The sequence below is a fragment of the Herpailurus yagouaroundi genome, unplaced genomic scaffold (assembly GCF_014898765.1).
Source record: "Herpailurus yagouaroundi ecotype Mexico unplaced genomic scaffold, PumYag 196, whole genome shotgun sequence".
In the NCBI taxonomy this organism is placed as follows: domain Eukaryota; kingdom Metazoa; phylum Chordata; class Mammalia; order Carnivora; family Felidae; genus Herpailurus; species Herpailurus yagouaroundi.
In genome coordinates, this window is record NW_024412427.1 from 10,223,337 (window position 1) to 10,251,220 (window position 27,884).

The 27,884-nt window shown below is 51.2% G+C and overlaps 3 protein-coding genes across 13 annotated transcripts in view; 2 read left to right on the forward strand and 1 right to left on the reverse strand.

Annotated features, from left to right (window-relative positions):
* LOC121012260 (RNA-binding protein 12) overlaps positions 1-8,554 on the forward strand; it is a 34,983-nt gene extending 26,429 nt beyond the window's left edge. For all 7 annotated transcript variants that reach the window (XM_040447209.1, XM_040447202.1, XM_040447203.1 and 4 more), the window contains 15 exons: positions 3,386-3,514; positions 3,614-3,793; positions 3,950-4,024; positions 4,106-4,177; positions 4,312-4,392; positions 4,562-4,651; positions 4,759-4,845; positions 4,987-5,073; positions 5,167-5,226; positions 5,306-5,439; positions 5,544-5,598; positions 5,846-5,897; positions 7,499-7,632; positions 7,785-8,021; positions 8,221-8,554. In XM_040447209.1, coding sequence (XP_040303143.1) covers positions 3,386-3,514; positions 3,614-3,793; positions 3,950-4,024; positions 4,106-4,177; positions 4,312-4,392; positions 4,562-4,651; positions 4,759-4,845; positions 4,987-5,073; positions 5,167-5,226; positions 5,306-5,439; positions 5,544-5,598; positions 5,846-5,897; positions 7,499-7,632; positions 7,785-8,021; positions 8,221-8,361 — 1,614 coding nt within the window. In that variant the 3' untranslated portion in view covers positions 8,362-8,554. The remainder of the gene's footprint in view (positions 1-3,385; positions 3,515-3,613; positions 3,794-3,949; positions 4,025-4,105; positions 4,178-4,311; positions 4,393-4,561; positions 4,652-4,758; positions 4,846-4,986; positions 5,074-5,166; positions 5,227-5,305; positions 5,440-5,543; positions 5,599-5,845; positions 5,898-7,498; positions 7,633-7,784; positions 8,022-8,220) is intronic.
* Positions 8,555-11,870: 3,316 nt separating this feature from the next.
* On the reverse strand, positions 11,871-17,192 carry SPAG4 (sperm associated antigen 4). Of its 5 annotated transcripts, none has more exons than XM_040447212.1 (12): positions 16,024-17,191; positions 15,411-15,515; positions 15,057-15,123; positions 14,778-14,839; positions 14,521-14,564; positions 14,178-14,203; positions 13,947-14,055; positions 13,618-13,693; positions 13,331-13,446; positions 12,823-12,990; positions 12,155-12,244; positions 11,871-12,042 (listed from the first exon to the last, which is right to left on the reverse strand). In XM_040447212.1, the coding sequence occupies exons 1-12, from the start codon at positions 16,331-16,333 to the stop codon at positions 11,893-11,895; spliced, it is 1,323 nt and encodes a 440-aa protein (XP_040303146.1). In that variant the 5' UTR covers positions 16,334-17,191; the 3' UTR covers positions 11,871-11,892. The 5 variants fall into 5 exon arrangements, with proteins under 5 accessions (XP_040303146.1, XP_040303148.1, XP_040303144.1 ...); XM_040447214.1 differs by having other exon boundaries at positions 16,043-16,229; XM_040447210.1 differs by having other exon boundaries at positions 14,521-14,839; positions 16,024-17,190.
* A 1,666-nt stretch (positions 17,193-18,858) lies between these two features.
* LOC121012265 (fer-1-like protein 4) overlaps positions 18,859-27,884 on the forward strand; it is a 35,091-nt gene continuing 26,065 nt past the window's right edge. The window contains exons 1-19 of the mRNA XM_040447226.1: positions 18,859-19,359; positions 19,622-19,677; positions 20,043-20,131; positions 20,232-20,331; positions 21,703-21,794; positions 21,990-22,031; positions 22,328-22,492; positions 22,996-23,056; positions 23,182-23,313; positions 23,576-23,638; positions 23,719-23,803; positions 24,023-24,182; positions 24,303-24,486; positions 24,564-24,750; positions 25,357-25,715; positions 26,030-26,138; positions 26,330-26,504; positions 26,622-26,742; positions 27,168-27,268. Of these exons, the coding sequence (XP_040303160.1) occupies positions 19,281-19,359; positions 19,622-19,677; positions 20,043-20,131; positions 20,232-20,331; positions 21,703-21,794; positions 21,990-22,031; positions 22,328-22,492; positions 22,996-23,056; positions 23,182-23,313; positions 23,576-23,638; positions 23,719-23,803; positions 24,023-24,182; positions 24,303-24,486; positions 24,564-24,750; positions 25,357-25,715; positions 26,030-26,138; positions 26,330-26,504; positions 26,622-26,742; positions 27,168-27,268 (2,360 nt within the window). The 5' untranslated portion in view covers positions 18,859-19,280. The remainder of the gene's footprint in view (positions 19,360-19,621; positions 19,678-20,042; positions 20,132-20,231; positions 20,332-21,702; positions 21,795-21,989; positions 22,032-22,327; positions 22,493-22,995; positions 23,057-23,181; positions 23,314-23,575; positions 23,639-23,718; positions 23,804-24,022; positions 24,183-24,302; positions 24,487-24,563; positions 24,751-25,356; positions 25,716-26,029; positions 26,139-26,329; positions 26,505-26,621; positions 26,743-27,167; positions 27,269-27,884) is intronic.

Below are 27,884 nucleotides of genomic sequence, written 5' to 3' on the forward strand. Positions count from 1 at the left end.
TGTGTGTGTGTGTGTGTGTGTGTGTGTGTGTGTGTGTGTGTGTGTGTTTGCTTGCAGGAAGATGATGAGGAAGCCATGTAATCATCCAGAGGAGAGATGATAAATTTACTTTGGGATTGTGGGTGAGGCTTCATAAAGCAATGATGTCATAGCAGAACTTTGGATGACAATACATTTTTTTAGGCAGAAACTGAGAGGTATCAGCTTGTGCGTGTGTTGAGGAACCAGAAATAGCTTTGGATTACTACTTGGTTGGGTGGTAGAATGGTAGGAGGTAGAGCAGACTGGGAAGGGGTTTGAAGGTTGAATTTTTAGGGATGCAGGGGCACCATATTGTTACAACTACTGCATTCTGTGTAGATGTGCCCTCTGGAGTTGTGCCTTAAGGTGACCTTGCTAGGGATTTTGGCTCTGAATCTAAGGGCCGTGGGCAGCTATGCAAGGCTTCTAATTAAGATGGAGACTCTGGAAGCTGACATCAAGGAAGACTAGCTGAGACAGTGCTTAAGGAGAAGCCAGAGAGGAGGCAAGAGAACTCTGGATTTAGGTAGAGGTTGTTGAACCGGAGGTAGAGGCTTTGGGCTTTGAATAGGGAAGAGGACTTGAGTTGTGGTTTGGGGAAAAAAAATAATGAAGCCCTTTAAAAATTACAAAATAAACTAAAATATGGAAACAATACAGAAGTGTATTACAGAAGTGTAAGGATCATGTAAAATCCTTACCTTCATCCCACTTCTCTGAGGTACACCTAAAAGTTGCATTTCTTTGGTGTGTTGTCCACTTTTCTGTGTGTGTGTGTGTGTGTGTGTGTGTGTGTGTGTGTGTGTGTATTTATTTTGTCAACATATTCAAATCTATTGTATATACACATACAATTGAAGTTTAACATGGAGTCCTACTTTTCTTACCATTTTTTCATATAATACCAATATAATATAGTTCTGCCTTATATTTTACCTGCTGTTGCTCAACATTCCATTGTTTTAATGTATCATAGTTTACTTAGTACATAATAGACCTTTAAGCTGTCTCAGGTGTTTTACTATTCTCAGCAATAGTGAAATGAACATCCTTCATTTGTTTCTGCTCTGCAGAGAACATGTAAAGTGAGAAGCATGGAGTCAGACTTGGGGAAGTTGTGGTCCCACTCCTTTGGGAGAATGTGTTCTCTGTGTCTTCTCCTTGGGGAACTTTCAAAGGGAAGATCAGGTTGCTCAGAGTCTACAAGCCACATTCTAGGGGCAACATTCAAAAGAACTGGGGCTCTTTTTCCAGATATTAGCTGGGGGTTTCACTGCTTCCAGGTCAGATGGGTTCTCAGAGAGAGATGGAATAAGGCTTTCCTGTGGAAATTTAGACTGGGGAGATACAGGACAAATATGTAGAAATGAGGATTCAGCAGACTTGAGTTGGTTTGGGTGGGACTTTATGGAACAGGCCTATCTAAATGGATTAAGAGAGGAGCGCCTGGGTGGCTCAGTCAGTTGAGCATATGAGTCTTGAGTTCAGCTCAGGTCATGATACCAGGGTCGTGGGATTGAGCCCCACACTGGGCTCTGCACTGAGCTTAGAGCCTACTTAAGATTTTCTCCCCCCCCCCCCCGCCCCTGCCTCTTTCTCTAAAATGTTTTTTAAAAATAGATTAGGAGAGTGGTGGGTTTTCCATCATTGGATGCTTTCAAGTAGGGACTGAGATGATATGAATAGGCAGGCAGTTTGTGACGCAAGCTAAAGTGTAATAATTGTTCCAACATCGGTTGATAATAGCACTCCAGATGGAGAACACAGGGCACCAAGATGGGAACAGCACTATCTGTGAACTAGGTTGGGGGAAGAATTGACTGAGGGTCAGTTTAGGGGAGGCCAAGGCTGGAGGCATCCTGGGGTATAGTGCTGGTACAGATGGTCTGCAGGTGTATGGGTCAGCAAGGACACAGAGGTAGTAACAAGTCTGAGGGTAATTATTATGGGGACTGTAGGAGGAGGGGTTCCTTGGGAGTCATGGTGATCCATGCAAGAAGATAATGTTTCAGCTGAGGAAATGGATGGATTGGAGAAACTTGGTCCTTGATTGCCAGTCAGTTTGGAGGTGGCTGGGCTGGGAGCTGAGTCTGGAGATAGCCTTTTGGATTTCATTCAGCAAATATTTATTATCTAGGTGCTTGGGATACAGCAGTGAACAGAACAAACAAATATCCCTTCCCTCATGTTTATATTCCCTCAGTTTCCATTCTAGTCGGGAAAACATTATATATAGTATATTAGACACTGATAAATGCTAAAGAGAAAAAGCAGGAAAAGGGTATGCAATGTCAGTATTAGTAGGGTTAAAATTTTAAGTACCTAGAAGAGGAGAGCCTTTTTCCTCATAATGGAGATGATGATTTTGAATGAAGACCTAGAGGGAGTGAGGAAACAAGTCATGTGGATAATATGAGGGAAGAAACAAGCTTATTTGAGGAATAGCAGGCAAGCAGACCTGTGTGAACAGAATGGAATGAGCAAGAGAGATGTTAGGAAATTAGGTTAGAGAGATCTAGATCTTTCAAGACCTTGTAGACCATGGTAGAGTTTGGATGTTTTCTAAATAATACGAAATCATTAGAGGGTTTGGGCAGAGGTGTGACATGACCTGACTTAACATTTTAACAGAATCACCCTGGTTGCCGTATTGGGAATAGTCTGTTAGCGTGAGGATGGAGGTGGAGGTGGGGATGGCATAGGATAAGTAAGGGAGACAAGTTAAAGAGGCTAATGGGATAAGCCTGGTGACAAATGATGGCTTGGACTGGGTAGTGGCAGTGAGAGTAGTGAGGAGTTGGATATGAGCAGCTGATTTTAGGCTAGAAGATTGAGTTGGGGGCGATCCTAACACCATCTCAAGATGCAGGGCCCCACAGTTCGTGAGAAATCATTGGAGGAAGAAACTTTTTGGGGAGTAGTATCTGGATCATGGTCATGTTTGAGACAATGTTGGGACTGGAACTTGGATTAGGATCTGATCTGGGGCCAGTAAGAGGGTCAGAGTGAGATTCATTGGTCTCTGAGAAGATCAGGGTTGGATTCTGGGTCTTAGGAGCATTATAGCGATTTTAGGGTGAAGACTAGTTTGGGGTCAAAGTTCTTGATGGAGGCCAGTATACTTTTTCTGCATCTTCCCATCATACAGGGTTGGTTGTACCCACCATGTCCTGTCCCATGGAGTTCACCTAAGGAACTAAAGGAGTATGGAGGCTCTAGGATCTTCTCTTCCTTGGGTGTCATGGAGCTGGATACAGGCTCAGCCCTGCCTGGGTGAAGCCTGCTGGCCTTCCTAAGCTGGGACCTGTAGTCAGGGAAGGGTGGAAAGGGTCCTCAGTGCTTGACTTAGGTCCTTTCTTCCCAGATGGCCCACTGTGTGACCTTGGTTCAGCTGTCCATTTCCTGTGACCATCTCATTGACAAGGACATCGGCTCTAAGTCTGACCCACTCTGCGTCCTTTTACAGGATGTGGGAGGGGGCAACTGGGCTGAGGTGAGAAGGACTGTGGGTTTAAGGTTGTGGAGGGAGGCTAGAACTATTTTGGGGGTTGAAGAGTGTATAACTGTTACGCTAATTGGCCTCTGCCCACAGCTTGGCCGAACTGAACGAGTACGGAACTGCTCGAGCCCCGAGTTCTCCAAGACTCTGCAGCTTGAGTACCACTTTGAAACAGTTCAGAAGCTCCGATTTGGCATCTATGACATAGACAACAAGACACCTGAGCTGGGGGATGATGACTTCCTAGGAGGGGCTGAGTGTTCCCTAGGACAGGTATGTAGGGCTAGGGATTAAAATCTTTCAGACACATGTTCAGTAAGAGCCCTAACAGACCACCCAGACTGTCTGGAACATGGAGGAGGTGGGGGTCAAGCAAGACCTAACCCTGTCTGAGATTTTGCTCTCCCACCTACCCCTGCTCTGCCCCAGATTGTGTCCAGCCAGATAATAACTCTGCCTTTGATGCTGAAGCCTGGAAAACCTGCTGGACGGGGGACCATCACGGTAAGGAAGAACTCTGGGGGAAGGGGGTTACGTCAAAGAGGAATTCATGAGGTGACACAGTCTCCTGCCTCCCTTTCCTAGGTATCAGCTCAGGAGATGAAGGATAGTCGCGTAGTGACCATGGAGGTGGAGGCCAGAAACCTAGATAAGAAGGTGTGTCTGGAAGGAGGAGGCCTTGGGGATTTAAGAATTAAGGGGACAGGGATGGTATGTTGGGGGGCAGGGGTGAGGACTGGTATAGTTGTCTATCCCTTAGTCTTACACTGGGGTCTCTGTGGCATTGACAGGACTTCCTGGGAAAATCGGATCCATTCCTGGAGTTCTTCCGTCAGAGTGATGGGAAATGGCACCTGGTATACAGATCTGAGGTGTGAGACCCCTGGGGTTGGGCTGAGTGGGTTATGAGAGAATCCCTGGGGCTTGTGATTATCAAGGTTTGGAACATAGGGAGAGCAAGACTGTACATGGATAGGGAAGGATGACAGCTCCCCATATGCCAGCCCAGAACTTACTAGAGGCCTTGCCCTCCACCTTCAGGTAATCAAGAACAACTTGAACCCTACATGGAAGCGCTTCTCTGTTCCCCTTCAGCATTTCTGTGGGGGAGACCCCAGCACACCCATCCAGGTGAGGAGTTTGCCTCCTGAATGGACCGACCAGGGGCAGAGAGCCTGGGGAGGGATTTATTCTCACTATATACACATACTCACCTCCCCCTCTTCCTCCTGCCTCAGGTGCGATGCTCAGACTATGACAGTGATGGTTCACATGATCTCATTGGTACCTTCTACACCAGCTTGGCCCAGCTGCAAGCAGTCCCGGTGAGTGCCAGCCCAGCTCAAGGGTGTTGAGGTGGGCCTAAAGGACTGCAGCCCCAGGGAGGGAGGGAGGGAGGGCAGAGGAGCTCTAGTTCTGGCTGATGCTCTGGGAGTTTCCTACCCTAGTTTTTCTTTCCTCACCAGGCCAATTTTGAATGCATCCACCCTGAGAAACAGCAGAAAAAGAAAAGCTACAAGAACTCTGGGACTGTCTGTGTCAAAATTTGCCAGGTGAGATACTAACCCATGTGACCCAGGCTCTGACCCCTGTGCTCCATGGCCCCAGTTTCTTCACCTCAGCTGTGATCCTGGTTTCATCTACAGGTTGAAACACAGTATTCGTTCCTGGACTATGTGATGGGAGGCTGTCAAATCAACTTCACTGTAAGTTGCTTTATCAGGGGCAAGAGAACAGATCTGGAGCTCAAAGTGGCCTTCAGCTCCCCTCCTCCCTTCCTCCCAGGTTGGTATAGACTTCACAGGCTCCAATGGAGACCCTTCCTCCCCGGACTCCCTGCACTACCTGAGCCCAACAGGGGTCAACGAGTACCTGACAGCACTGTGGAGTGTGGGCAGCGTAATTCAGGACTATGATTCGTGAGTAACTTGTTCTCTTGCCCGCCCTCCTCCCTGCAGATGTTTCAGCCTCTAGGGTCACAGTCCCCTCTCTGCCTCTTCTCCAACTCACTGTCTTCCCACAGGGACAAGCTTTTCCCAGCATTTGGATTTGGGGCCCAGGTGCCCCCTGACTGGCAGGTGAGCACTCCTCCCCAACTCCTCTATTTTCAGTGTCAGGGTCCTGATTTGGGGGGGATGACGTAGATTTGCTGTCTGGCACCCAGCTTTATGTGGAGATGCAGGGATGTATCCCTATAGGCATATGCACAACAAGTACTCAGGACTAAATAGTTCCTATACAATGCTTGGCATATACCATAATGTCCTGTTTCTTTACACAAATATGACCATGGAGAAAGAACCTCATTTTCATTCTTGCCTTCAGGTCTCCCATGAATTTGCCTTGAACTTCAACCCCAATAACCCCTACTGCACAGGTAAGTTCCTCCAACGTCCAACATAAGGCAGATCTGTCCACACCTAGAGGGCCAAGCCTGTGCAGACAAGGGAGTGTGGGGTAATAGGGGCAGGTATCTGATCCTGTTGTGCAGAGGAGTGGATTTTAGAGCTAGGTCTCTAAGAGACTCAAATCTAGGTCTCAAATCTTTATCTTGCGTCTTGCTAAAACCATGTGACTTGGGGCCAGTGTGCTTTGGCTTCATAAAAAGGATAAATACTATAAGATATTGAATATTTAAGGAGAAGATATATGTAAAGTTTGAAGAAGTAAGCCTCGGCAAATACCAAGTGCTCTCTATTATCATCTTTGCCTGGAAGCTCACTGGTACTTATCTGGGCATCAGTGGAAGCCTTCGTTCAGCTCTTTTTAGGGTACTTTTACCCAAACTCTTTTGTCTAGAGAGGTTCCAAATCTCGTGGCTCCCCCAACATGGACAGCAAACTAAAGTGGTCTGTATATATAGACACACACATATTTTTTTCCTGAAATGTTTGAGAATTATAGTGAATAAGTCCTATCCCAAGTTTGCCTCCGAGACCCCACCAACTTTGCTCCCTTTATCCCTAAATAGTTAAGTGTGTGTTTCCTAAAGTCAAAGATATTATCTTATGTAACTACAGTACAATTCCCAAAATCAGCAAGTTAACATCAATACTATTATCCAGTCTAGAATTTATTCATGTTTTGCCAGTTGTCTTTTACAGCATAAAGAAAATCTCAGATCGTGTAATGCATTCACTTGTTTTGTCTTCCAGAATTCTTCATGTCTGTCATGATAATTGAAATTTTTTAAGATTATAGGCTAGGTAATTTGTAGAATGTCTCACAGTGTGGTATACTCACACCTGGTATTTCCTTATGATAGATCCAAATTATGTACTTGTGGTGGGTGTTCTTCTCAGTGCACCATGTCAGGAGGCCCATGATGTAGATATATCCTACTACCAGTCATGTTAACTTTGATCACTTGGTTAAGGTAGAGTCTACTACCAGGTTTCTCCACTATTTGTAATTAATAAATATCTTTTGGGAAGATACTTTGAGGCTATATAAATATCTAGTTACTCATTAACTAGGATTCTCTGGTTTTAGCTCATATTGATCTTTGCATGAATCAGTTATCTCTAAGATTGCCAAATGATTTTGTAATTCCTCCTACATTTATTAAGAGCTTCTTAGACTGAGTTATGGGGGGAGGAGGGAGGTTGTAAAAAAAAATTAAGAGCTTCTTCCTTTCCGGTAATTATTTAATATCTATAGATTCTTATTTTAGTAATTAGATTATAATTCATTATTAAGTGGGTTGTAATCTGATGCTCAACTGTCCTAGATTTGTTTATGAGACTCCTTAATTAGTGTTAACTCAAGTTGTGATTTAGGGCAAGTGCTCTTCTTCTCTTTGGTCTTAATTTTTCCATCTGTAGGATAAGGTTAAGTACCTTGGGTTATAGGGGTGACCAAACGAAATGCACCCAGGTTTTCAAATCTCCTTGGCCAGGATGGGGTGATGTCAGGACTGACTCAACCCTGAAGAGGCTCAGTATTTTAGTGTGGTTTTTTTTTGCCCTCCTTTTCTAGGCATCCAGGGCATTGTGGATGCCTATCGCCAAGCCCTGCCCCAAGTTCGCCTCTATGGCCCCACCAACTTTGCACCCATTATCAACCATGTGGCCAGGTTTGCAACCCAGGCTGCACATCAGAGGACTGCCTCGGTGAGGATCATGAGAGGTAGAGGTAGTGGTGGGCAGTCTTGGTCAAGGGCTCCCTTTAGGACTACGTAACAAGGGACTTCTTGTCAATGTGGGGATGTGTAGCTGGGGTGTTTGGAGGGTCTGCCTCAGTTTATGAATGGGCTTATCCCCAGCAATACTTTGTGCTGCTGCTGCTGACCGACGGTGCTGTGACAGATGTGGAGGCTACACGTGAGGCTGTGGTGCGTGCCTCACACCTTCCCATGTCAGTGATCATCGTGGGTGTGGGTGGTGCTGACTTTGAGGCCATGGAGCAGCTGGATGCTGATGGTGGACCCCTGCATACGCGCTCCGGGGAGGCAGCTGCCCGTGATATAGTGCAGTTTGTGCCCTACCGTCGCTTCCAGAATGTGAGTGGGGGCAAGTTTGGGGGCTGATCAGATCTGGGAGCTTACCCCTCCACCTCTGTCTGAGTGGGGATACTTACCCTTTCATCTAAGTCTGGGCAAGTTTGGGTGTTGGGATTTGTATCCTTTCTTTGCTATGAAATGTAAACTATGGGATGCTTTTAGGGGGCCACCACTGACCTTGCCCTTCTTCTCCTGGCAGGCCCCTCGGGAGGCACTGGCACAGACTGTGCTCGCAGAGGTACCTATACAACTGGTCTCCTACTTCAAGGCCCAAGGTTGGGCCCCATTCAAGCCACTTCCACCCCCAGCCAAGGGCCCTGCACAGGCCGCTCAGACCTAGATTCCTTTAGGGGGTAGGCTGTGGCTAGTCCTCATCCTTGTGTCCCCCAAGGACACAACTCAACCCTGCACACACTCCCCAGTGCTTGCACTTTACATTTTATATTTTTATATTTGTTCCTGCTATTGTTGCTTTTGATCTCTCCTGCTTGCCCCTGGAGTCCTTGATTCAATAAAAGTCAATGAAGATCACTGCTTTGGCACCACTCTGTGTTTTTAAGTGGAAATTTGCTGTTAACCCTGTTTATTTCTCCTGAGCCTCAGTTTGTCCAGGAGTTGTTGAATGAAGGATACCTCTGACAGCATAGCCCCAATCAAAGAAATTGGATATTCCTGGCTAGATGTGTAGAGACACTGACTCTGTTTTTAAAAAATACAAGGATCAAGTGTAAGCCAAACACCCAGCCTGCACTGCCTTAGGACAGAGCTGAGCTGGGAACGAAGACAAGGTGGAAAGTGCGAGGGGAGGGAGGAGTTTTATGATGGTGCATGGATCATGCTAGACTTCCTGCAGGAGAGAGCAGTGGTGGTTCTAATCCTAAAGATAGGCCACAAGCCTGAAATTTTTAACAGCTATTTTTTTCTTACTAGAAAATTAATATGTGTATTCATTGTAAGAGAAAAAATACACAAAAAATATTATCATCTAAACTCCAATGTGCCAATAAAGTATTTGGTACAGATTTTTTAGTCCATAATGCAGATTTATAATGTATACATGTTTTTTATTTTACAAAAATGGGATCATATTGTGTATACTATTTTAACATGCTTTAAAATGTATGCTAGTTACTACAAAATTATTTGAAATATAAAAATAGATAATGAGAGGTGAAGGTTCATGTGTTTCCTAAGTCTGACATTTTTTTTCTAAGTAGGATATTATACATACTCTTTGTACCTTGTTTTTGTTATATTGGGTGTCTTGCCCATTAGAACTTTTGGTGACCTTATTCTTTTTAATGCCTATGTATTCTGTGTATGAGCGTATTGTAGCTTATTTAGCCAGTCCATTATTGAGATTTGGGTCCCATCCGATTTTGTTCTGCTACAAAGTGCTGTAATGAATATCCTGTGCAGCAATATTTCTGAAGGATTGGTTCCTGGAAGTAGAAATGCTAGATCAAAGGATAAGAATATTTAAAATTTTAATAGATATTGTAAAATGCTCTCCATAACAGGTTTTTTTTCTTTTTTTAATTTTTTCACCCCTTTTCTGTTAATCTGACAGGCAAAAAAAAATTTGTCATTTTTAGCTTGGATCTATTTAATTTTGAAGGCTAGATGTCATTCATGTGTTTATGGTTATATTTCTTCTGAATAGCCTGTTTATAGGTTTTTGCTGTTGTTCTAGCCCTTATTCTCATCCATGTTGAAAATACTTCCTCCCAAGTTATTGCCTTTTCATGCGTAGTATCTGTTAATCTGTAGAACTCTTTTGGTATGGAAATTAATTATGTATACCAGTCTAGCTTGCTTTTTAGGAAATTATCCATATATCTATCATTAATAACTTTCCATGACATTACACATTCCCTTAAATACTAACATTTCTGTTGGCTTCATATTATTTTTGTAGCATAATTTATCTTCTTACATACTGTTTGGTTTTGTCTTTATAAACAACAGTGTGATAAATATCCTTAAAAGTATTATCTTCAATTACATTGATGTATCCTTTGGCTCCATTCTTAGAAATGGAATTATGGTGATTAAAGCATATAAAAAAATTTAAGGGGCGCCTGGGTGGCTTGGTCGGTTAAGCGTCGGACTTCGGCTCAGGTCATGATCTCACGGTCCGTGAGTTCAAGCCCCACGTCAGGCTCTGTGCTGACAGTTCAGAGCCTGGAGCCTGTTTCAGATTCTGTGTCTCCCTCTCTCTCTGCCCCTCCCCTGTTCATGCTCTGTCTCTCTCTGTCTCAAAAATAAATAAACGTTAAAAAAAAATAAAAATAAATTTTTAAGGCTTTTGGTTCCTATTGTCAAAATGAGCTCCAGAAAAGCTGTATTAGTCCATATTTCTAACCTTAGGCTTTGAGAGCACTCAGAGTAATTTAAATTACAAAAGTAACAAATACCCTGAGGGGCGCGGACTCTTGATTTAGGCTCAGGTGGTGATCTCACAGTTCATGAGTTCACCCCATGTGGGGCTTCAGGCTGACCATGTGGAGCCCGCCTGGACTTCTCTCTCTCTCCCTTTCTCTCCCCCGCCTCTCTCTCTCTCTCTCTCTCTCTCTCTCCCTCCCTCCCTCCCTCCCTCCCTCCCTCCCTCCCTCTCCTTCTCCCTCTGCCCCTCCCAAGTGTGCTGTCTCCCTCTCTCTCAAAATAAATAAAATTTTTAATACCCTGAAAATTTAAACAAATGGATATATGGGGTGCCTGGGTGGCTCAGTCGGTTAAGCAGCCGACTTCGGCTCAGGTCATGATCTCGCGGTCCGTGAGTTCGAGCCCCACGTCGGGCTCTGTGCTGACAGCTCAGAGCCTGGAGCCTGCTTCAGATTCTGTGTCTCCCTCTCTCTCTGCCCCTCCCCTGTTCATGCTCTGTCTCTCTCTGTCTCAAAAAATAAACGTTAAACAAATGGATATGTGCTTCACCCTCACACATACTCATGCATTCCACTTGCATGCATTCCACATGCATTACACCTAGAGGTGTAACCAGTGTTCATAGTCTGTGTGTATATTCTTCCAAAACATGAACACACTGGGAAGGATCCTAACAACCAAGGTGTTGCATGTTCCTTTGCTCATGCTGGTCCCCCTTTTTTAATCTAGCCAGGCATAACTCATTAATCTTTTGAAGACTGTCTCCTCCCATCTTTTATTCTTCCAATTCTGATTGGACTCCTAGTATAAAGAATTCTTGAATCAATAAATGAATTGTCCTGTTTCCTGGAGCACTCTCCCCTACCGGGCTCCCTGAGGGCAGGGACAGATTGAACACTAGACTGCCTGTGCCTAGCAGTAAAGACAACCTGAGTAGGGGTACCAAGCCTGCATCTACTCTCAGGTGCTTCCTAGAGGTTCTCAGGTCTCCTTAGTTTTTGAGTGTTAACCTAAAAAAAGTAGTTAACCTCTCCACCTGCACCTGGCAGGAGTTGAGGGGACTTTCCCAGAGGTTGGGGGTAGGAATTGAGCTGTGCAAACATGGCTTCAGGCTGACTGGCAGCTCTGAGTTAAAGAGGGTGGCCTCTGGGGGAAGGTAGATTTGAATCCTGTGCCACTGTTCCTCACTAACTGTATGTTCTTGAGCATTCCCTGACCCGACTGGTTTCCCCTTCCACGGTTGTGAGGATTAGTTAGACAATGTGTAAAATATCCAGAGCACCATCTCTTGCATGTGGTAAGCACTCCATAAACATGAGCTGCTGCTACTGTATTGATCTGAACTTCTCCAATAAGAGGGCGCATTGGAAAGTAGACTCCCCCAACTAATAGGCCAAAGGCAACCAGATTTCCCCCAAGAAACACCTCAGTATGATTCCAGCTTCTTTCAGCACAGACCTGCACTCTACTCCAACAATGAGCATGTTTAATGGGGTTCCCCCGTGGCACTGTCCCCTGCTCCCTCTGAAGTTCGCATGCCATGGGCTCGGACTCGATACAAGCATGTGAAACGGGGGTGGCCCCAGTTGCTTAGAATCTGGATCTTCACCTTGGGAAAGGCAGTTGGGGGGTCATTCTGGGGAGACAAATGGATCATGCCAAGGCCTGCTGTCCCAAGGGCTGCCTTCCTCCCCAATCTTCCCTCACTGTCCTATTCCTTAAGCACCCTCACCCCCAGTGACACACACCTGTAGGTGGAAAGTCTGAATCTCTGATTTCTCCACATCGAAGGTGAATTTCCCCAAGAAAACTTCAGTCTCATCATCAACCTGGAGGCCCTGGTAGGTGAAGAGTGAGCGGGGGGGGGGGGGGGGGCCACCCCCGAGGGGCGCGGGGGACAGAGGAAACCACCCCCCCCGCCGGCGCCCGCCCCGGGGGGTGGGGGCGCCCCCCCCCCAGAACAGTGAGGCACAGGTGGAAGAGGAGAAAGCAACTTTATTGAGGACCTACTATGGTGTGCAATAGCTGTACTCTCTCCTTTATTTTTTGATTTTAGGATAGTGTAGTGTGGAATGTGGGCTCCAAGAAACCAGGTTGCAAAGTTTAGTCTGGCCAATTGTTAGCTGTGTGACCTTGGCAAATAAGATTGCCTTTCTGATCATTACTTTTCTCATCAGTGATGGGGGAGATGAGGGCACTTCATAGGTTGTTGAGTGGGTACAGAATAAGGGCTCAATAAAGCCATAACTAAAGTTTGGATATGGTTATAATTATTTATAACCTGTAGGCCTGAGAGGCGAGTGGTAGTATCTCCATTATGTAGATGAGCAAGCGAAGACTCAGTGACACCAATTTTCATGACTGGTGCTTACTAGGCAAAATCCGCCCCACCTCCCGTAGCCCTAGCCTCACTCACATAGACTGCGAAGTCGCGGGGGGCGCTGTTGGCTCCCCCGGTGTGTGCCACACTGGGCGGTGGGTGCTGCAGGGTGATGTCGCTCAGTTGCACGCGACCCGGTAGCCGGATTACCACCTGACCCTGGTCGCCCTCAAAAGCCCAGCAATTCCCAGGGAACACATCTGGCTGCAGGCGAGCAGGTAGATCTTGAGAACACACGGACCGAGCGACTGCGACCCTTCCCAGCCTGGGCATTGGTTCTGATAGGCCCCGCCCTCAGCTCAACCCCTCCATCGGCCCCGCCCAGACCTCCACCCGGGTCTATACGCAGCCAGATCCTGTCCGGTGTCCCAGTCCCTGGCACGGCCAGGCCTCGCCTCCAGCCGGGCCCATCCTCCCTCAGGCAGGGCCCCGCCCATCGCCACGCCCTCAGCTCAGCCGGGTCCCACCTCCAGCGAGCTGTTGAGTCTCCTTTCTCCAGCAACCCGTCCCTTGCCCCGTGCTGGGATCCAAGTTCCAGGCCCACCTCCAGGATAACTGTTGGCGGCCGAGCGTAGTTCCAGAAGCTGAAGCGATTCCAGAAGTAGGCAGTGTTCGCATCCTCATAGTCGTGTGATGTCTTGTCTAGGTCGATGGAGGCCCCTGGAGCAGGGAGAAGCAATCATTCAGACTCCCAGGCCTGACCGACAGCTGGGGCAGGGTCTCTGAGGTCGGTCTCTTCGGACCGGTCATGTGCGTAGGTCTGTCTGTGTCAAGGTCTCCGTCTCTTCCCGTGTCTCTGAGTCTCAGTCTCGCAGTGTCTCTGGGTCTTACCCACAGAGCTCAGCGCATAGTCAGGTTTCCTCACAAAGTCTTCATTCAACCTCTGGAATACGAGCTTGGCCACTCTCTGAAAAGAGGGAGGGCAGGGCCTGGAGGGACGGAGCTAGCGGGCAGGTTTACAGGGAGGCAAAGTTCTGGGGCTAGGTTCTCTGCTATAGACTTTGTGGGTCCTGGGAGAAACTCCGAAGTAGGGACTCCGGGACGGGGTTTACGGCTCGCGACCCAGGGGGCGGCGCTCCGCAGGGGGCTTCCGAGGTGGACTGAGCGGCGGGCCGAGACACGGGGCGGTGCGCTGGACAGCCGCGGGCTGCGGGGCTCACCTCGCTGTTGGCTGCGCGAACGCTGGACACCTCCTTGTGTAGTTTATCGAGCTGGGCCTGGAGCTGCTGCAGCTGCTGCCCCTGGGAGCGCACGCGCTCGTGGTACTCGCTGCAGGCGGGAGGTCGGCACGGGTGGGGTTGGCTCCCGGTCCCCCTGGGCGCTTCCCGTAAGGCCCCGCACAGAAGCACCTTTGAGCCCCCTAATTCCCCACCCCAGGTGCCCACTTTCACCTTAGAGTCAGCATCTCCTTAGGTTCCTATGGAGGGAGGGAGGCACAAAAGACAGCACAGCTCAGTCCCACCCACTCCCTTCTCCCACTTCAGCCTGGGAGCAGCCGGACTCAAAGGGCCTTCTTTTTGAGGACTGTCCCCACCCCCGACCTGCCAGGACCTCTCAGAGACCCCCAGCCGCCTCTGGGCACAATCCCTCAAGGATCTGTCTATATCCAGCCCTTCCTTAGGATTAGACCCTCCAGCACTTGTCCCCCTCCCACCAGGCCAGGGGACCCACAAAACCTCCAGGTTCACGCACCCTGCCACGCACCCACCCTAGGATACAGACGCCCTGACTCACATTCTCCAAAGGAGGGACCAGATACAGCAGCCCCCACCAAAGTGCTGGGGAAAGAGGGGTAGTCTCAGGGGGAGCCAAGGGAGAGGGTTTCCTTGGCATAAAGGGACAGTGAGGAGAGAAAAGCCTTGAGGGGGCTCTGAAGGGGACCGTGAGCAGTTGAAGGTGCTCAGGGTGCTGAGGGATACAGGAGAAAATGTGCCGGGTTTGGCTCCAAAACATCCAGGGCGGGGGCCCCAGGGGATTCGCCACCCCCTCACCTGCCAGAAAGAGGCTCAGCAGTGACAGGGCCGTGAGCAGGAAGCGGATGGAACAGACCTCCCTGAAGAACCGGAGGGAAGCTGAGAACCCAGACCCTCGTGAACCCCACAGCCCCCACGCCAAGGTACTAGACCCAGCTCCCGCAGACAGGACTCAGCCAGATCTGAGTCAGACTCAACAGCCAGATCTGAGTCAGGGTCAAGCTTTTGCTGGCCCGGCTCTGCTCCTTATCCCCTCCAAAAAGCAGTCCCTGTAGCTCCCCATTCCCTCCCTCTGACCTGTACACAATGACCAGCACGTCTCCTACCAGGGACAACAACACGCTCAGCACCCGAAGCAGCAGGCCTGGGGAGAGGAGAGGGGCCTCAGAGGGGGAAGAGGTGAAGAAGGGCTCGGTAAGTGTGGGGTTAGAGGTTCAGAAGAGGCTCAGGAAGAGGGGAGTGGGCTAGGAGCATTAGATGGGGGCACGGAGAATGAGTTCAGGCTCAGAGAAGGTGGATCGGGCTCAGGGAAGGGGCTGGAGACTGACATGGGCCAAGGACTCAAAACGAACAGGGTCTCAGAAATGAGAACCGGAGTTCAGAGAGGGGAGCTGGAAGGTCAGAGGGTTTCCGGGCTGATCTGGCCCGTACTCAAGAAGCTCTTGGACACGCGCGGTGGAGGCATCTCCTGCCTCAGATCCAGGGTCGGGAGAAGGTCGAACTGCTCCTCAGAGACTACGGGAGAGCCAGCCGGTTCTGGGGGAGCCCAAGGGCGCCATTGGGGCCTTGCGCAAGGCAGGTCCACTCTTTCCGCGGGACCAGGCCGCAGGTTCCCCAGCCCAGAAGCGGGGCAGCACCCCCCCAACCGGGATTGGTTCCACTGCATGCACACCCCAGGTGTGCTCAGCACTCTGAGCCCGCCCCTCTGGGATGCTCGGTCGAGACATCGGTCCCCCTGCCAAACGGAGGCCCCGCCCCCAGACAAGTGTTGGTGCTGCCCCATTTCTCTGGTAGCCACTTATGTTAACACCAAGGCCGCGCTTTCTCAGTGTTGTCCAATCAAAACTTTCCCCGCCCCTTCCCAGGACCGTCCATCACACCTAGATCCCGCCCCTTAGGGAATTTTATTTGGTGTCTCCCCTCTTCACCCCATAGGCCCCGCCCCTTAGGAGGTGCCCAGATATTTATCCCCATTCCGTTCCAAGCCCCGCCCCTTATGCCCTGCCCCCTCCCTCAGCTCTCCCGGGTTCGACCCCGCCCGCACCCGAGGCCCCGCCCCTCACGGTTGCCGCGCCACAGGCGGTCGGCCCTTTGTGGCTCCGAGGCGCAGGCTTCTGCCGAGGGCTTCCAGCGCATGTGGTTCCTCCGGGCACTCCTGCGCTCAAGACGGGCTCACCGCAGCTCGAGCCCCGGGCTCTTCTGCCCTCGGGCTCCCCGGGCCCCGGCCCAGCTGACCGGTGCCCGCTGCTGTCCCCCGAGGTGACGCTCACTGAGCTGTTGCTGTTGTCGCTGTAGAAGTTGGGCGTGCGCTTATGCGGGGACGCCGCCGAGCCCGGGCGGGGGCTCCGCCGCATCCTGACCCCGGGGCACCCTGTCACGGACACCAAAGTCGCCGCCGCAGCTGCCAAGGCTCTCGGCCCTCCTTCAGCCAATGTGCGCCGCGGAGACCTCACGGACCCTGCGTGCAGCCGGCGGGCCCCCCGGCGGGATCTAACCTCCTCTGTTATCTGGGCCCGGCTGCTGACGTCATAAAGGAGCCCGTGATCTCTACGGAACTCCCTGGCGATGCCTCACAGAGCTAGTCGTGACGTCCCTGGGAGCCTGGCAGTCTCATTCTTTTCCCATGTTAAAGCAAGTGATGACATCACATCACTTCCCAGAACTTCCTATCTTCTGCACTTGGTGTGAAAGAATTTCTATCCCCCTTCCTGCTTTGTTTTTCTCCTCAGCTCATATCACCAACATGCTATATATTTTACTTATATATTTCTTCATTGCCTATCACACCCACTAGAACATAAAAATTTATGAAGGCAGGTATTTTTGTTTTGTTCACTAGTGTATACCCAGGACCTAGATAGGCCTAATGAATGAATGTCACCCAGGGCACATCTAAGAAAATACTCAGTTTCTTTTGCTCTGCAAACCCTTCAGGCCCCTCTTTTCATCCTTGTCATCAGGCTAGGAAACTCTGACCTTAGGATCCGTGGTTCCCTCTCCCAGACCCATATTCACCAAAGGTCTGTGGGCTAAGACTTCATTCAGTATGCACCAAACACCATACCCACACTCAAACCAACCATCTGAGATACTGAAAATGCAATGAGGAATCACAGAAAGTCACAGACAGGAGACCAGAGTTCCCAGAACTCCTGCAACAGAATAGAAATTCAGGTTTCCAGGTACAATTTAAGAATCTACTTTAGCATTTCTTGAGTGGGTGCAGGAATGTGCATTTTTAACAACCACATGTGTGATCCTCATTAGGACCACACTTTGAAAAGCAATGCAGAAATAAAGAGAGAGAAAGGAAGGAAGGAAGGAAGGAAGGAAGGAAGGGGGGAGGGAAAGTAATACAGTGCATATGCACATTACATAGCTAGGCAAATAGGTCCAGAAAGGGGAAAGGACTTTCCAGAGACCACACAGTGCATGATAGAGATTAGAATTCCAAAATCCTGCCCTAGAGCCTAGTACTCTTTCTGCCACATCCCATCTTCTTTGGAATGTTAGGAAGTGAAGTGTCAGTTCTTGGGGGGGGGGGTGGAGGGGGAGCGAGAACTTGCCAGGTTGTGTTCCTGCCCAGAAGGGGAGGTGCCTGCATTAGTTTCCAGAAGGGGTGGCTTCAATACCTTGCTTGATTAGATGTCACAGAGTTCAGGGGTAAAGGGAGGGAAAGGCCAGGGCACTGTGAACTAAGAATTCTGGTCCCCCTTTTGGCTTCCTTTGGATCTCAGTGCCCCCATACATCAGCGGAGGAGGGGAAGCCCTCCCCCAACATCTGGAATCTTGAGGTCTAACCTGAACCTTGCTTAGAAACAGAACAACCTATGCCTGTTTGTCTGGTGTTTTATAGACCTCAAAACTCAATTGAGCAGCCTACACCTGGGACACAGAACAAGGCTTTCCAACCCCACTATTGAGTTGAAGAAGCTGAAGCACAAGGAGGCATCATGTCTGGCTTAAGGCCACACAGCAAGACCTAGCTCCTCTGATGGTCTAAATTTTATGTCTGCTGCCACCTAATACATTCCTCGTACACAGGTCAAAATGACAGATCACAGGTTTCAAAACACACCCTGCATTCCTTCCCACTGCCCGGATGTCCTTCTCTGCTCAACTCCTGTCCTTAAAGTCCATTTTATTTCTTTTATTATTTCTTTTTTAAAAGTAGGCTCCATGCCCAGTATGGGGCTTGAACTCATCACCCTGGATCAAGAGTCGTATGCTGTACTGACTGAGCCAGACAGGTGCCCCCTCAAAGCCCATTTTAAGCACCTCTGGCCTCCCTCTTCTTGAGCTCCTGAGTCCTGACCCTTTCCTGCTCTGATGGGAATTACAGTCTTTCTAGGCCTTGTTTGATGTTGGAGTCCATGAAGCTACTGGAAGACAGAGAACATGTCCAATTCACCGCTGTGGCTGCACCCCTTCCCCCACAGGGTAGCATAGCACAAGTCCTACATATAGGAGGTGTCATTAACTAGAATAACTAAATAGATGGCCAGGATACACACTCAACACATAGTTACAATCACACATGGGTTCAAACTACCAGATACATTCATTCCTTCATTCAGTAAAAATACTGCGCATCTCTTTAAGGATATGGGAGGAGCTTAATGTGCAGCATGCACAATTACTCAATATTTTATAGGCAAGTTCAAGAGTTTGCAGACTCCCTGCAGCCTATCTATGTAAGACCCCAAGTTAAGGACCTCTGTTTTCTGGTTAGGAAGTGTTTTGAATACCTGCTATGTGCAAGCTAGGGACACACATTCAACCACTCATTATTTCAAATGTGTTGAATGCCTGTAGTACTAATGCTGGGGGCTCAGGGGATTCATTTATCAATCCGCCCATTTATTTAAAAAGTTTTTTGAGGGTCTACCATGCACCAGACCCTGAGCTTGGCATTGAGGACAGAAAGATGAAAAAGGAGCACCATGAGACCCGTGACCTTGAGGCCTCATTGGCTAATGGGGACAAACTAGGGTCCTGTCTTTCCCCTTGGCTCCATCCCCACCCTATCCCAGCTCCCACTTCACAAGGGTGGATGCAGGGTGGAGGCTGAAGCTGGAAGAGGCAGGGAGGACAGAGCAGACCACAGCGACCTTACCTCCTTCTCTCAGTCCTTCAGCTCTCTCTTCACCCATGACCCCCCAAGCCTGCCTGTGTGTTTGACTAAAGGGCAGGGATTGCTGAACTTGCTGGGTGAGTCCAGTGAGTCAGAGGCGATTCAGGTGAACAGGCAGGTTGGCAGGAGGGCAGACGGGCAGAGGGAGAGCCAGTGGCCCTGGGACAATGGCTCTGATCGTGCGTGTGCGGCGACTGACGGGGCTGCCAGGCAGCCATGACCGACAAGTGAGGCTCAGCTTCCGGGGTGAGGCTTGTAGGGGTGCTCTAGGGATTTTTGCAACTGGGGCGCTCCCATTCCTCTTCCTTAGGTCCCCCAATCCAGTGCCTAGGCATCTCTCCAGTCTGTCTCTTCTCTCCTCTAGCCCATTTCTCTGCCTCTTTCCCCTCCACCTACTACCTTTCTCCATGGGTAAGCCCAGCCCAGGGGGACTGGACTCTGTGCTGGGTGTGTATGTGTGTGATTTGTGGGAAGGGGCTGATAACTGACTAGTTTTGATTCTGAGCAGGCTTCACCCAGAAAACAAGGAAAATTCACTGTGGTCAAGAAGCAGATATTGGTGAGGTGAGTGGGGTTGGGTCCTGGATAGGGAGACATTGATCTGTGCTCATGTAAGTCCCTTCTCAGATGAGTTGGGGGGCATATTCCTGGTTTTGGGGGGCTGTGTTCTCAGGAAGTGGGGTTAGTCTCTCAGGCTTGAGAAGACAAGACTGGGGGGATTAGTTCTTGATTGGTAGTTACCCTCAGATCAGCCCTAGTTTGCAGTCAATCCTGTGTTGGGGGAGGGGTTGTTCCAGGTTTGGGACATTGGTCATCAAGTTAGCTCCAACTTTGGAGGGTTGGATCCTATCTCCTGGCTAGGATAGGCTCTAGATTGGGGGTCAGGGTAAGTCCAGCATTGTGTGTCACAAGATTCCTCTTATCTCCAGCTGTTCCACTGGCCACACTACGGGGCTCCGCTGGCTGCGGAATGTCTGTCTGTGCAGGTGGTTAACTGCAGCCGTGTGTTCAGCCCCAGGTGAGTAGGCCTGGGGAAGCCAAGGATGCAGGTGGGGCTGGACATGGTAAGAAGGGATATTCCTCTAGGTCATTCTTTTACCCCCATGCCACATCCCCAGGTCTCTGGGGACCCTGGTGATCTCCCTGCAGCAGCTACAGCGTACTGGGCATTTGGTGCTACGGGAGGCCCTAGTGGATGAGAATCTGCGGGTATCCCCGGTGAGTCTCACCAGTCCTCAGCCTGCCACCCTCAAGCCTGAGTGTCCTTCTAGATAAGAGAGTTCCATTTTTCAGAGAGGAAAACCCAGATCCAGACAGGAGTGGTAACAAGGCCTCCCAGCCAGGGCTTCTTTCATTGTAGCCCCTGCCTTAGTCCCACATGAGCCAAGAGCCATTCTGTGCTGCTCCCTACCCGGTACAGACTCAGTTCTTGTGAGAGGCAGAGATGAACCTGACTGAATTTTCCTGGTGTTTCATGGAGGGTCATCTAACCTGGTAGGAATGGACCTGGGTTCAAATCTCAGATCCACCATTTCCCTACTGATAACCTGAACAAGTTATTTAGCTTCACCAAACTGTTTCCTCATTTACCTTATATGGAGTCATAGGAAATGTTGAACTCTTCCATCAGTCTGTTGTTTGTTGAGCTCTGATTATAAGCTGTGCCGTGTGTGTTGTGCTGGGCAATAAGGTTTGAGTGGTGAGCAAAACCAGATAAGGATTTGCCCTCTTAGAGTTCTGTATCTAAAGAGAGAGGCAAATATTAAACAAATATTCACACAAATAAATGCAAAATTGTCACAGATGTGTGTTACAAAAGAGCTGGTAGGACCCTGGGAAAGGGTATAACCAAGGGATGTAACCTATATGGGGGTCAGCAAAAATTCCCTGAGGAAGTACTGGTTGAACTTGGAATGGAAGGATGACAGGAGTTAACTAAGTGGGAGGGGAGAAGGTTTCAGGCAGAAGAACTGGCATATGCAAAATCCCAGTGCTCTGAGAGAGCATAACTGGGGTGCAGGGCAGGAGCAGACCCCATATTAGATAGGATGAAAAGGTTGGCAGGAGTCAGACCATGCAGAGCTATGAGGGCCACAGTAATGAATTTCCAAGAGCAATGAGAGAATTTTAGAGTCATGTTTGGCCTCTTCAAGAGGTAACATGCTCATGCTAAGTTTTTCATAGGCGGTAGTTAGTCAATATTATTATTTTTTTTAAATTTTTTTTTCAACGTTTATTTTTGGGACAGAGAGAGACAGAGCATGAACAGGGGAGGGGCAGAGAGAGAGAGGGAGACACAGAATCGGAAACAGGCTCCAGGCTCTGAGCCATCAGCCCAGAGCCCGACGCGGGGCTCGAACTCATGGACCGCGAGATGGTGACCTGGCTGAAGTCGGATGCTTAACCGACTGCGCCACCCAGGCGCCCCTAGTCAATATTATTAATGACCAGAGAGGAACCACAAAGTCACCACGGATGCAGGCCAGGAGGGTCTCTGTTTATAGGTGGAGTAAAAGGCATTGTCCTTGGACTTCTCTTAGCCCGAGACAGTTTGGGGGGCTCTAGGGCACATTGTGTGTCTGTTTTCAGATCCAAGTGGAACTTGACCTGAAGTATCAGCCCCCAGAGGGTGCAGCTGGAGCCTGGGCAGAGGAGGACTTTGGAGCATCCATCCGGGACAGGTACCCCACCTCTTGCCCCCTGCAATCTAAGCAAGGCCTGATTGTCCCAGCCCAGGTAGGCCTTGGGAAGGCAGAAGTGGTACCTAATTCCTCTCTGGATCTGCTGGATGTGGTGACCCTTGGCCCTGTGCTGCCTGGGTTGCAGCTCTGTAGTCAAGCCTGGCCCCTCACTCCTTTCATTTATCCTCCTTCTAGCTCAGAGCTGATCATCCCCAACGTGGGCTTCCAGGAGCTGGAGTAAGTATGTGGGGATGGTCTGGGGTTACCAAGTCAGTCTTGGTTGGGATTTAGGAGTCAGTGATATGGGGTCAGTCCCACTGTCTGGGATCAGTATTGGATCAATTCCAGGGTGAGAAGTTAGTCCTAGAATCAGGGGTCAATTCCGGAATTAGGGATCCCAGATTAGGGGTCAGTCCTGGAAATAGTGGGGTCAGCCTAAGGGTCAGAGGTCAGTCCTAGGGTCAGGGAAATCAAGGGTGCCCAGAGAGGAGGGACAGGTTCCAGACATGTCCCTTGAAGGCCTTTCCTATCAGGCCTGGGGAGGCCCGGCTGGAGCGGCAGGCAGTGGCATTGGGCCACAGGCTAGCTCGAGGCCTAGCTCAGCAGGACAATGAAGATGGTGAGCTGGAGCTGGAGCTGGATCTGGAGGATGAGCCTGATGTGGAGCTTTCTGGAGTTGTGTTCAGCCACCTCAGGAGGTAACTTGTACCCACACCTGCTCCCATACCCACCAGTGTGTCAACCTTAGGCGCTTATTCGTGTAGGCCCATGCTCATCCACACTCACATACAGCCCCAGGGTATGGGTGAGGAGTGGATGTCCTGGAGTTAAGGCATAGACACTGCCACATTCACACACACAGTTACACTGGCACACATAGAGCTTCTGGAGCCCATGTAGGGGACGAAAGCTTGAGGAGGGTAGGGAATTTTGTCTCTTTTGTTCACTGCAGTGTCCCAGGACCTAGAATAGTGTTTGTTGGTACATAGTAGGTGCCCAACAAATCTTTGTTGAATGAATGAATGGTTTCAGGGCTCCAGGAATGAGTCACATTCTGGGTGTAGGGTTGAGATGGATGCAAGACAGACTGGAAGGATTCAGAATCCAGAAGAGAGGAGATCTTATCCCTAGCACTGAGCAAAAGTACGTAGGTGATAGGGGAGAGGAAGTGAAGTGAGAGCTGACCTTGTACTTCTGGCAGTCGCACCCGGGGCCTGGCTCGAGGGGATCCTTTCCAGATGGCCAGAGCTCAGGACTTCCAGGTACCACTCTTCCTCTAGACCCTAGCCGTTGGTGAATACCACCCACTCTCCACAACGTGGTTCCCCTGCCCTCCTCCTTACTTGGCAGGGATGGCTTCCTTTTCTCCTCCTTCTGCACCCTTCAGGTAGGGGTTACAGTGCTGGAGGCCCAGAAGCTGGTTGGAGTCAACATCAACCCCTATGTGGCAGTGCGTGTGGGGGAGCAGCGCCGAGTGACCGCCACGCAACGCGGGACTAATTGCCCCTTCTACAACGAGGTGTGTGCGACCAAGGAAGAATGGGGCTTGACAAGAGAATGGGAAAGACCCAGCATGTACCCAGTCCGCAGAGGGGACGTGGCCTAGGTGGAATTGAGCAAGTGCCTGCGGTCAAGAGGGGCTTGATGAAGGAGAGGGTACAAAGAGGCGCCAGCAGGGGAAGGAGAGCGTTCTTTTTGCAAGAGGCAGGGGCCAGCTGGCGTGAACCCTTCGCATATTACCAATGTTCTTTCGCCTCTCTTGTTTCCCCACTTCAATCTAGTACTTCTTGTTCGAATTTCATGAGACCCGGCTTCACCTCCAAGACTTGCTGCTGGAGATCACGGTAAGGCGGGTAGGGATGAGGGGTTTCCGCCAGAGAACGGAGGATACCGAAGCTCCAAAACTAACACCATTTTCCCCCAGGCTTTCCATTCGCAGGCCCTCCCCTTTATGGCCTCCCAGATAGGCACCTTCAGGATGGACCTGGGCATTATCTTCGACCAGCCAGGTAGCGAACCCTCTCCTGCTTTAGACTCATCTGCACCAAGGGGAACTGACCCTCCGGGCACTGATCCCTAGATACTAACTTCGGAGAGAGAAGCCTCTTGGGAAGGTGGACTTCCATGTACTGCCTCTCCTCCCTACCGAGTCCGACACGAATGAGGGTCAGTGCAGCCCGCCGGTCTCCTCTGACCCGTGGCCTGCCCCTCCGCCCCTCCGCCCCCAGATGGCCACTTCTACCAGAAATGGGCTCCGCTGCACGACCCTCGGGACACCCGCGCTGGGACCAAAGGCTTCGTCAAAGTCACTTTGTCCGTGCGGGCGCGCGGGGATCTGCCTCCTCCGCTACCAGCCCCGGGCCCAGGTCACAGTTCGGACATCGAGAAGTGAGCTGGGGTGAGGGTGGGGGTAAGAATAAGACCGGGCGTGGCCTCCGGGACGCCGTAGCGGGGGTGGTGAAGCCCGACACCGCGACGTTCCGCGGCCTCAGCGCCCCACTCCCTTAGGAACCTGCTCCTGCCACGCGGGGTGCCGGCCGCAAGGCCGTGGGCGCGGCTGCGCGTGCGCGTGTACCGGGCCGAGGGGCTGCCCGCGCTGCGCCCGGGGCTGCTAGGCAGTCTGGCCCGCGCCCTGCAGGACCAGCGCGTCCTCATGGACCCCTACGTGCGCGTGTCTTTCCTGGGGCAGCAGGTAAGTCCCTCCCGTCCCCACTCGGCCGAGGCGCGGGCCCCGGTGCCGTGCTGACCCCACTCCGCCGCGGCCCCCAGGGCGAGACGTCTGTGCGCGGCGAGGCGGCGGCGCCCGAGTGGAACGAGCAGCTGAGCTTCGTGGAGCTCTTCCCGCCGCTGACGCGCGGCCTCCGTCTGCAGCTGCGGGACGACGCACCCTTGGTCGATATGGCCGTCGCCACGCACGTGCTAGACCTGAGGCAGATCTCACACCCGGGCCGCGCGGGTGAGCGCCTGCTCCCAGCGCTTGCTGCCTCCGCCTGGTCCTGCCCGCCCTGGGTCCCTCCCCTGGCCGCAAACTCCAGCCCTGCTATCCCGCTCCGCCCCTCCACCCAGCACCAAGCCGTCCCCGCCCTTCGGGGCCTCACCTGTCGTCCCCAGACTACAAACCCCACTCTCGGTTTGCCTCTGTTGACAAAATTCTACGGACAGCCGCATATCCAGTAGCCGCGCCAGTTGTGCTCTCCCTGAAGATTTGCACGCAGAGAAAATAAACCCACTCACATCTTGCGTTCACCCCGCCCCTCACGGGATCACCTATAGCTCCGCCCCAATCGTGACTCCACCCCCAGAACTGGGGCTTCTGCAGTAGAGCTACGGGTTGTTTGTCCCAAGGGCCTTTGGGAGCTGGGGTAGATTAGATGTGCTCTCGGGTTTTGGTCCATAGCTGTCGGTCCGCAGCTGTTCTCAGACTTCCCTCTCAGAGCTGCCAAAGCCCAATCCGACTCCCTGCCCCCTTGGACTTGCAGGAGATAAGAGTATGCTGCATAGACTGACCTAGTACCCATCTGCCCCGTGCTTCCCTCCAAAACGCTGTTCTTGTCCCCCACAGCGGGGTTTAACCCCACTTTCGGCCCGGCATGGGTGCCTCTCTATGGCTCTCCCCCCAGTGGGGGACTCCGGGATGGTCTTCAAAGTCTCAATGAAGGACTTGGCCAAGGCATTTGGTTCCGCGGCCGCCTGCTGGTTGCTGTGTCCATGGAAGTATCGGAAGGGAGAGCTGAACCTGAGCCTCCCCAGGCCCCACAGGGGCCCAGATTGTCCAGGCTCATGAGAAAGAAGAAGAAAGCCAGGGGGGGCCAGACCCCAACCGGGATCCCACAGCACCTGGATGCCTGTCCCAGTGGTGATGGTCCTGAGATTCCTGGTGCCATGGAGGTGGAGGTGGAGGACTTGCTGCCTCTGCCAGAGGTGGGAGCTGGGGTTTTAGCAAAGGGAGGGGGTCACTCTCAGCTCTGGAGTAACTAGCTCCCTGGCGTTAAACACAGGGGTGGAGTCTGAATTTCTGGGCCTGGATAAAGAATGCAGTGTGTGTATACATGTGCTCTTGTGTATATACATATGTGTGTGGGGGGGGGGGGGGGCTGAGCGCTGAGAGGTAGGATACTTGTAGTGGTATTTCTAGGTCTTGGTTGCAGTCTTTCTATCAGCATTGTGGCCAAGCAAAGTTCGGATTGCAACCTGGGTGGGTGGGGGCTGACTGCCGTCTGACCCTCCTTCCTCAGAATGCCCTGGCGCCCTTGCAAGATTTCCTGCTCTTCGGTGTGCTTTTTGAGGCCACCATGATTGACCCTGCCTTGGCCTCCCAGCCCATCAGCTTTGAGATCTCTATCGGTGTGTGGCCTAGCTGAACCCCTGAGGGTCATGGGTTTAAGGGTGGGGATTCTTGTCCCAGACTTAGGCCCCTGGAAGGGAAATTGACCTTCAGTAAGGGGTGGGCTCTGGCTTTTATTGAGGCAGAGTTAGTTTGAAGGAGGGGTCAGACCCTAAGCTGGGTTCCCCCTGACCCTTGCTGCTCTGGGCAGGTCGTGCAGGCCGCCTGGAGGAGCAATTGGGCCCAAGGGCCAGGGCTGGGGAGGGAGCGGAGGGCAAGGCCGAGGAGGCACAGCCTCTGCTGGAGACGGAAATGGGAGCCGGGCTAGTGTTGGAGGAGGAGCTAGGGACCCCTGCTCAGCGGCCTGAGCCCATGGATGGCAATGGGTGAGTACTCCTGGTGTCTGGGGGAGGGTGTTGGGAGATCCTCAGTGGCCCAGGACTGCCCCTCGCAGCCTCTGCTCTTCTACCCTCCCCACCCCACCCCACCCCCCTCTGGTACAGGCCGTATTTCTGCTTGCCCCTGCGTCACCGAAAGCCATGTGTGCACGTGTGGAGCCGCTGGGAAGATCACACGTGGCGCCTGCAGAGCACTAACTGTGTGCGGAAAGTGGCCGAGAGGCTGGTGAGAGCGAGGCGGGTGCCCACAGGGAGAGGCTGGGATGTCGGGAAGACTGTGGCCTTTGAAAGGAGCTCTGGAGTGAGGCTAATAGGTAGAGCACCTGGGAGCCAGCATGTCCTAGGTGCAGGGCTAAAGAGCCAAAGAGCTCCGGTGGAACAGAGGAGACCAGAAATTGTGGGAAGACAGGGCTTCAGAATTGACACACCCAGAAAGGGGCCAGGTGAAGGCCATGGGTAGAGCTACTGGGGGCCCAGCCCCACTGCCAAGGAGCTGGTAGAGAAAAAGATGGAACCATGACCTGGATGGAGCTGAAGAAGCCCTGGGCATGGAAGTGCAGCAGTGAGTGGGAGAGGCTCTGGAGTGCGGATGTGGTCTAAAGGAGAGAGTCTGCAACCCTTTGACTCTGACCCTCTGGCCCTGTCGCGCAGGACCAGGGGCTGCAGGAGGTTGAGACTCTGCAGCGCAGGCCGGGGCCTGTTGCCTGCACACGGCTCAAGCAGGCGCTGGAAGAGTTGGTGGCAGGGAGCAGGTGAGCTGGGAGCCTCAGCCTCACTGCTGTGGGGCTTCGTGTCAAACTCCAGGGTGAGGGAAACTCGTGGTGGCTGTTTGGAGCCAGGGTGGCTGGAGGCTGCGTTTGCTCCACTCTTCACAGGAGAATAAGGAGATGACGATCCCCATCAAGGGAGCATCATAGAAACTATTGGGAGTTAGGCCACTCCCCTCCAGTAAACTCCCTTCCAGCTAATCTCCCCTCCTACTTCATGGAGAACATAGAAGCTTCACCTTCCTCCAGCACGTCTACCACCTTGCCAGCTTCTGCACCCATGTGCTCACCTTCCCTCTTGCTATAGTGGAGGAAGGGTCCCTGCTTCCACAGTCATAGCTGTGATCTTGATTTCATCTCTCATCTATGGAGGAACTAGCTCTGCAATTGTCCACTTTCTCTCCTGCAGCATCAACTGGTCCCTAGTTACCAGGTCATTACTGTAACCATGTAAACTTGTTCTAATGACTTCCATCTTTGACCTTCACTGCCCTGAATTCCATAACCTGCTCCCTGCTCCAAGTACTTGGGTCTTTTTCTTTTTTCTTTTTCTTTCTTTCTTTCTTTCTTTCTTTCTTTCTTTCTTTCTTTCTTTCTTTCT

Bases quoted from the DNA above. Each gene is read 5' to 3' on its own strand.
- SPAG4 (XM_040447210.1), bottom strand. From the start codon at position 16,333: ATGCGGCGGAGCCCCCGCCCGGGCTCGGCGGCGTCCCCGCATAAGCGC. The intron at 15,124-15,410 runs GTACGGGCCAGA...TCCTCTCCCCAG, and splicing joins CGTGTCCAAGAGCTTCTTGA to GCCTGCTGCTTCGGGTGCTG. The intron at 12,245-12,822 runs GTGAGTGAGGCT...TTCACCTACCAG, and splicing joins CCCGCGACTTCGCAGTCTAT to GGCCTCCAGGTTGATGATGA.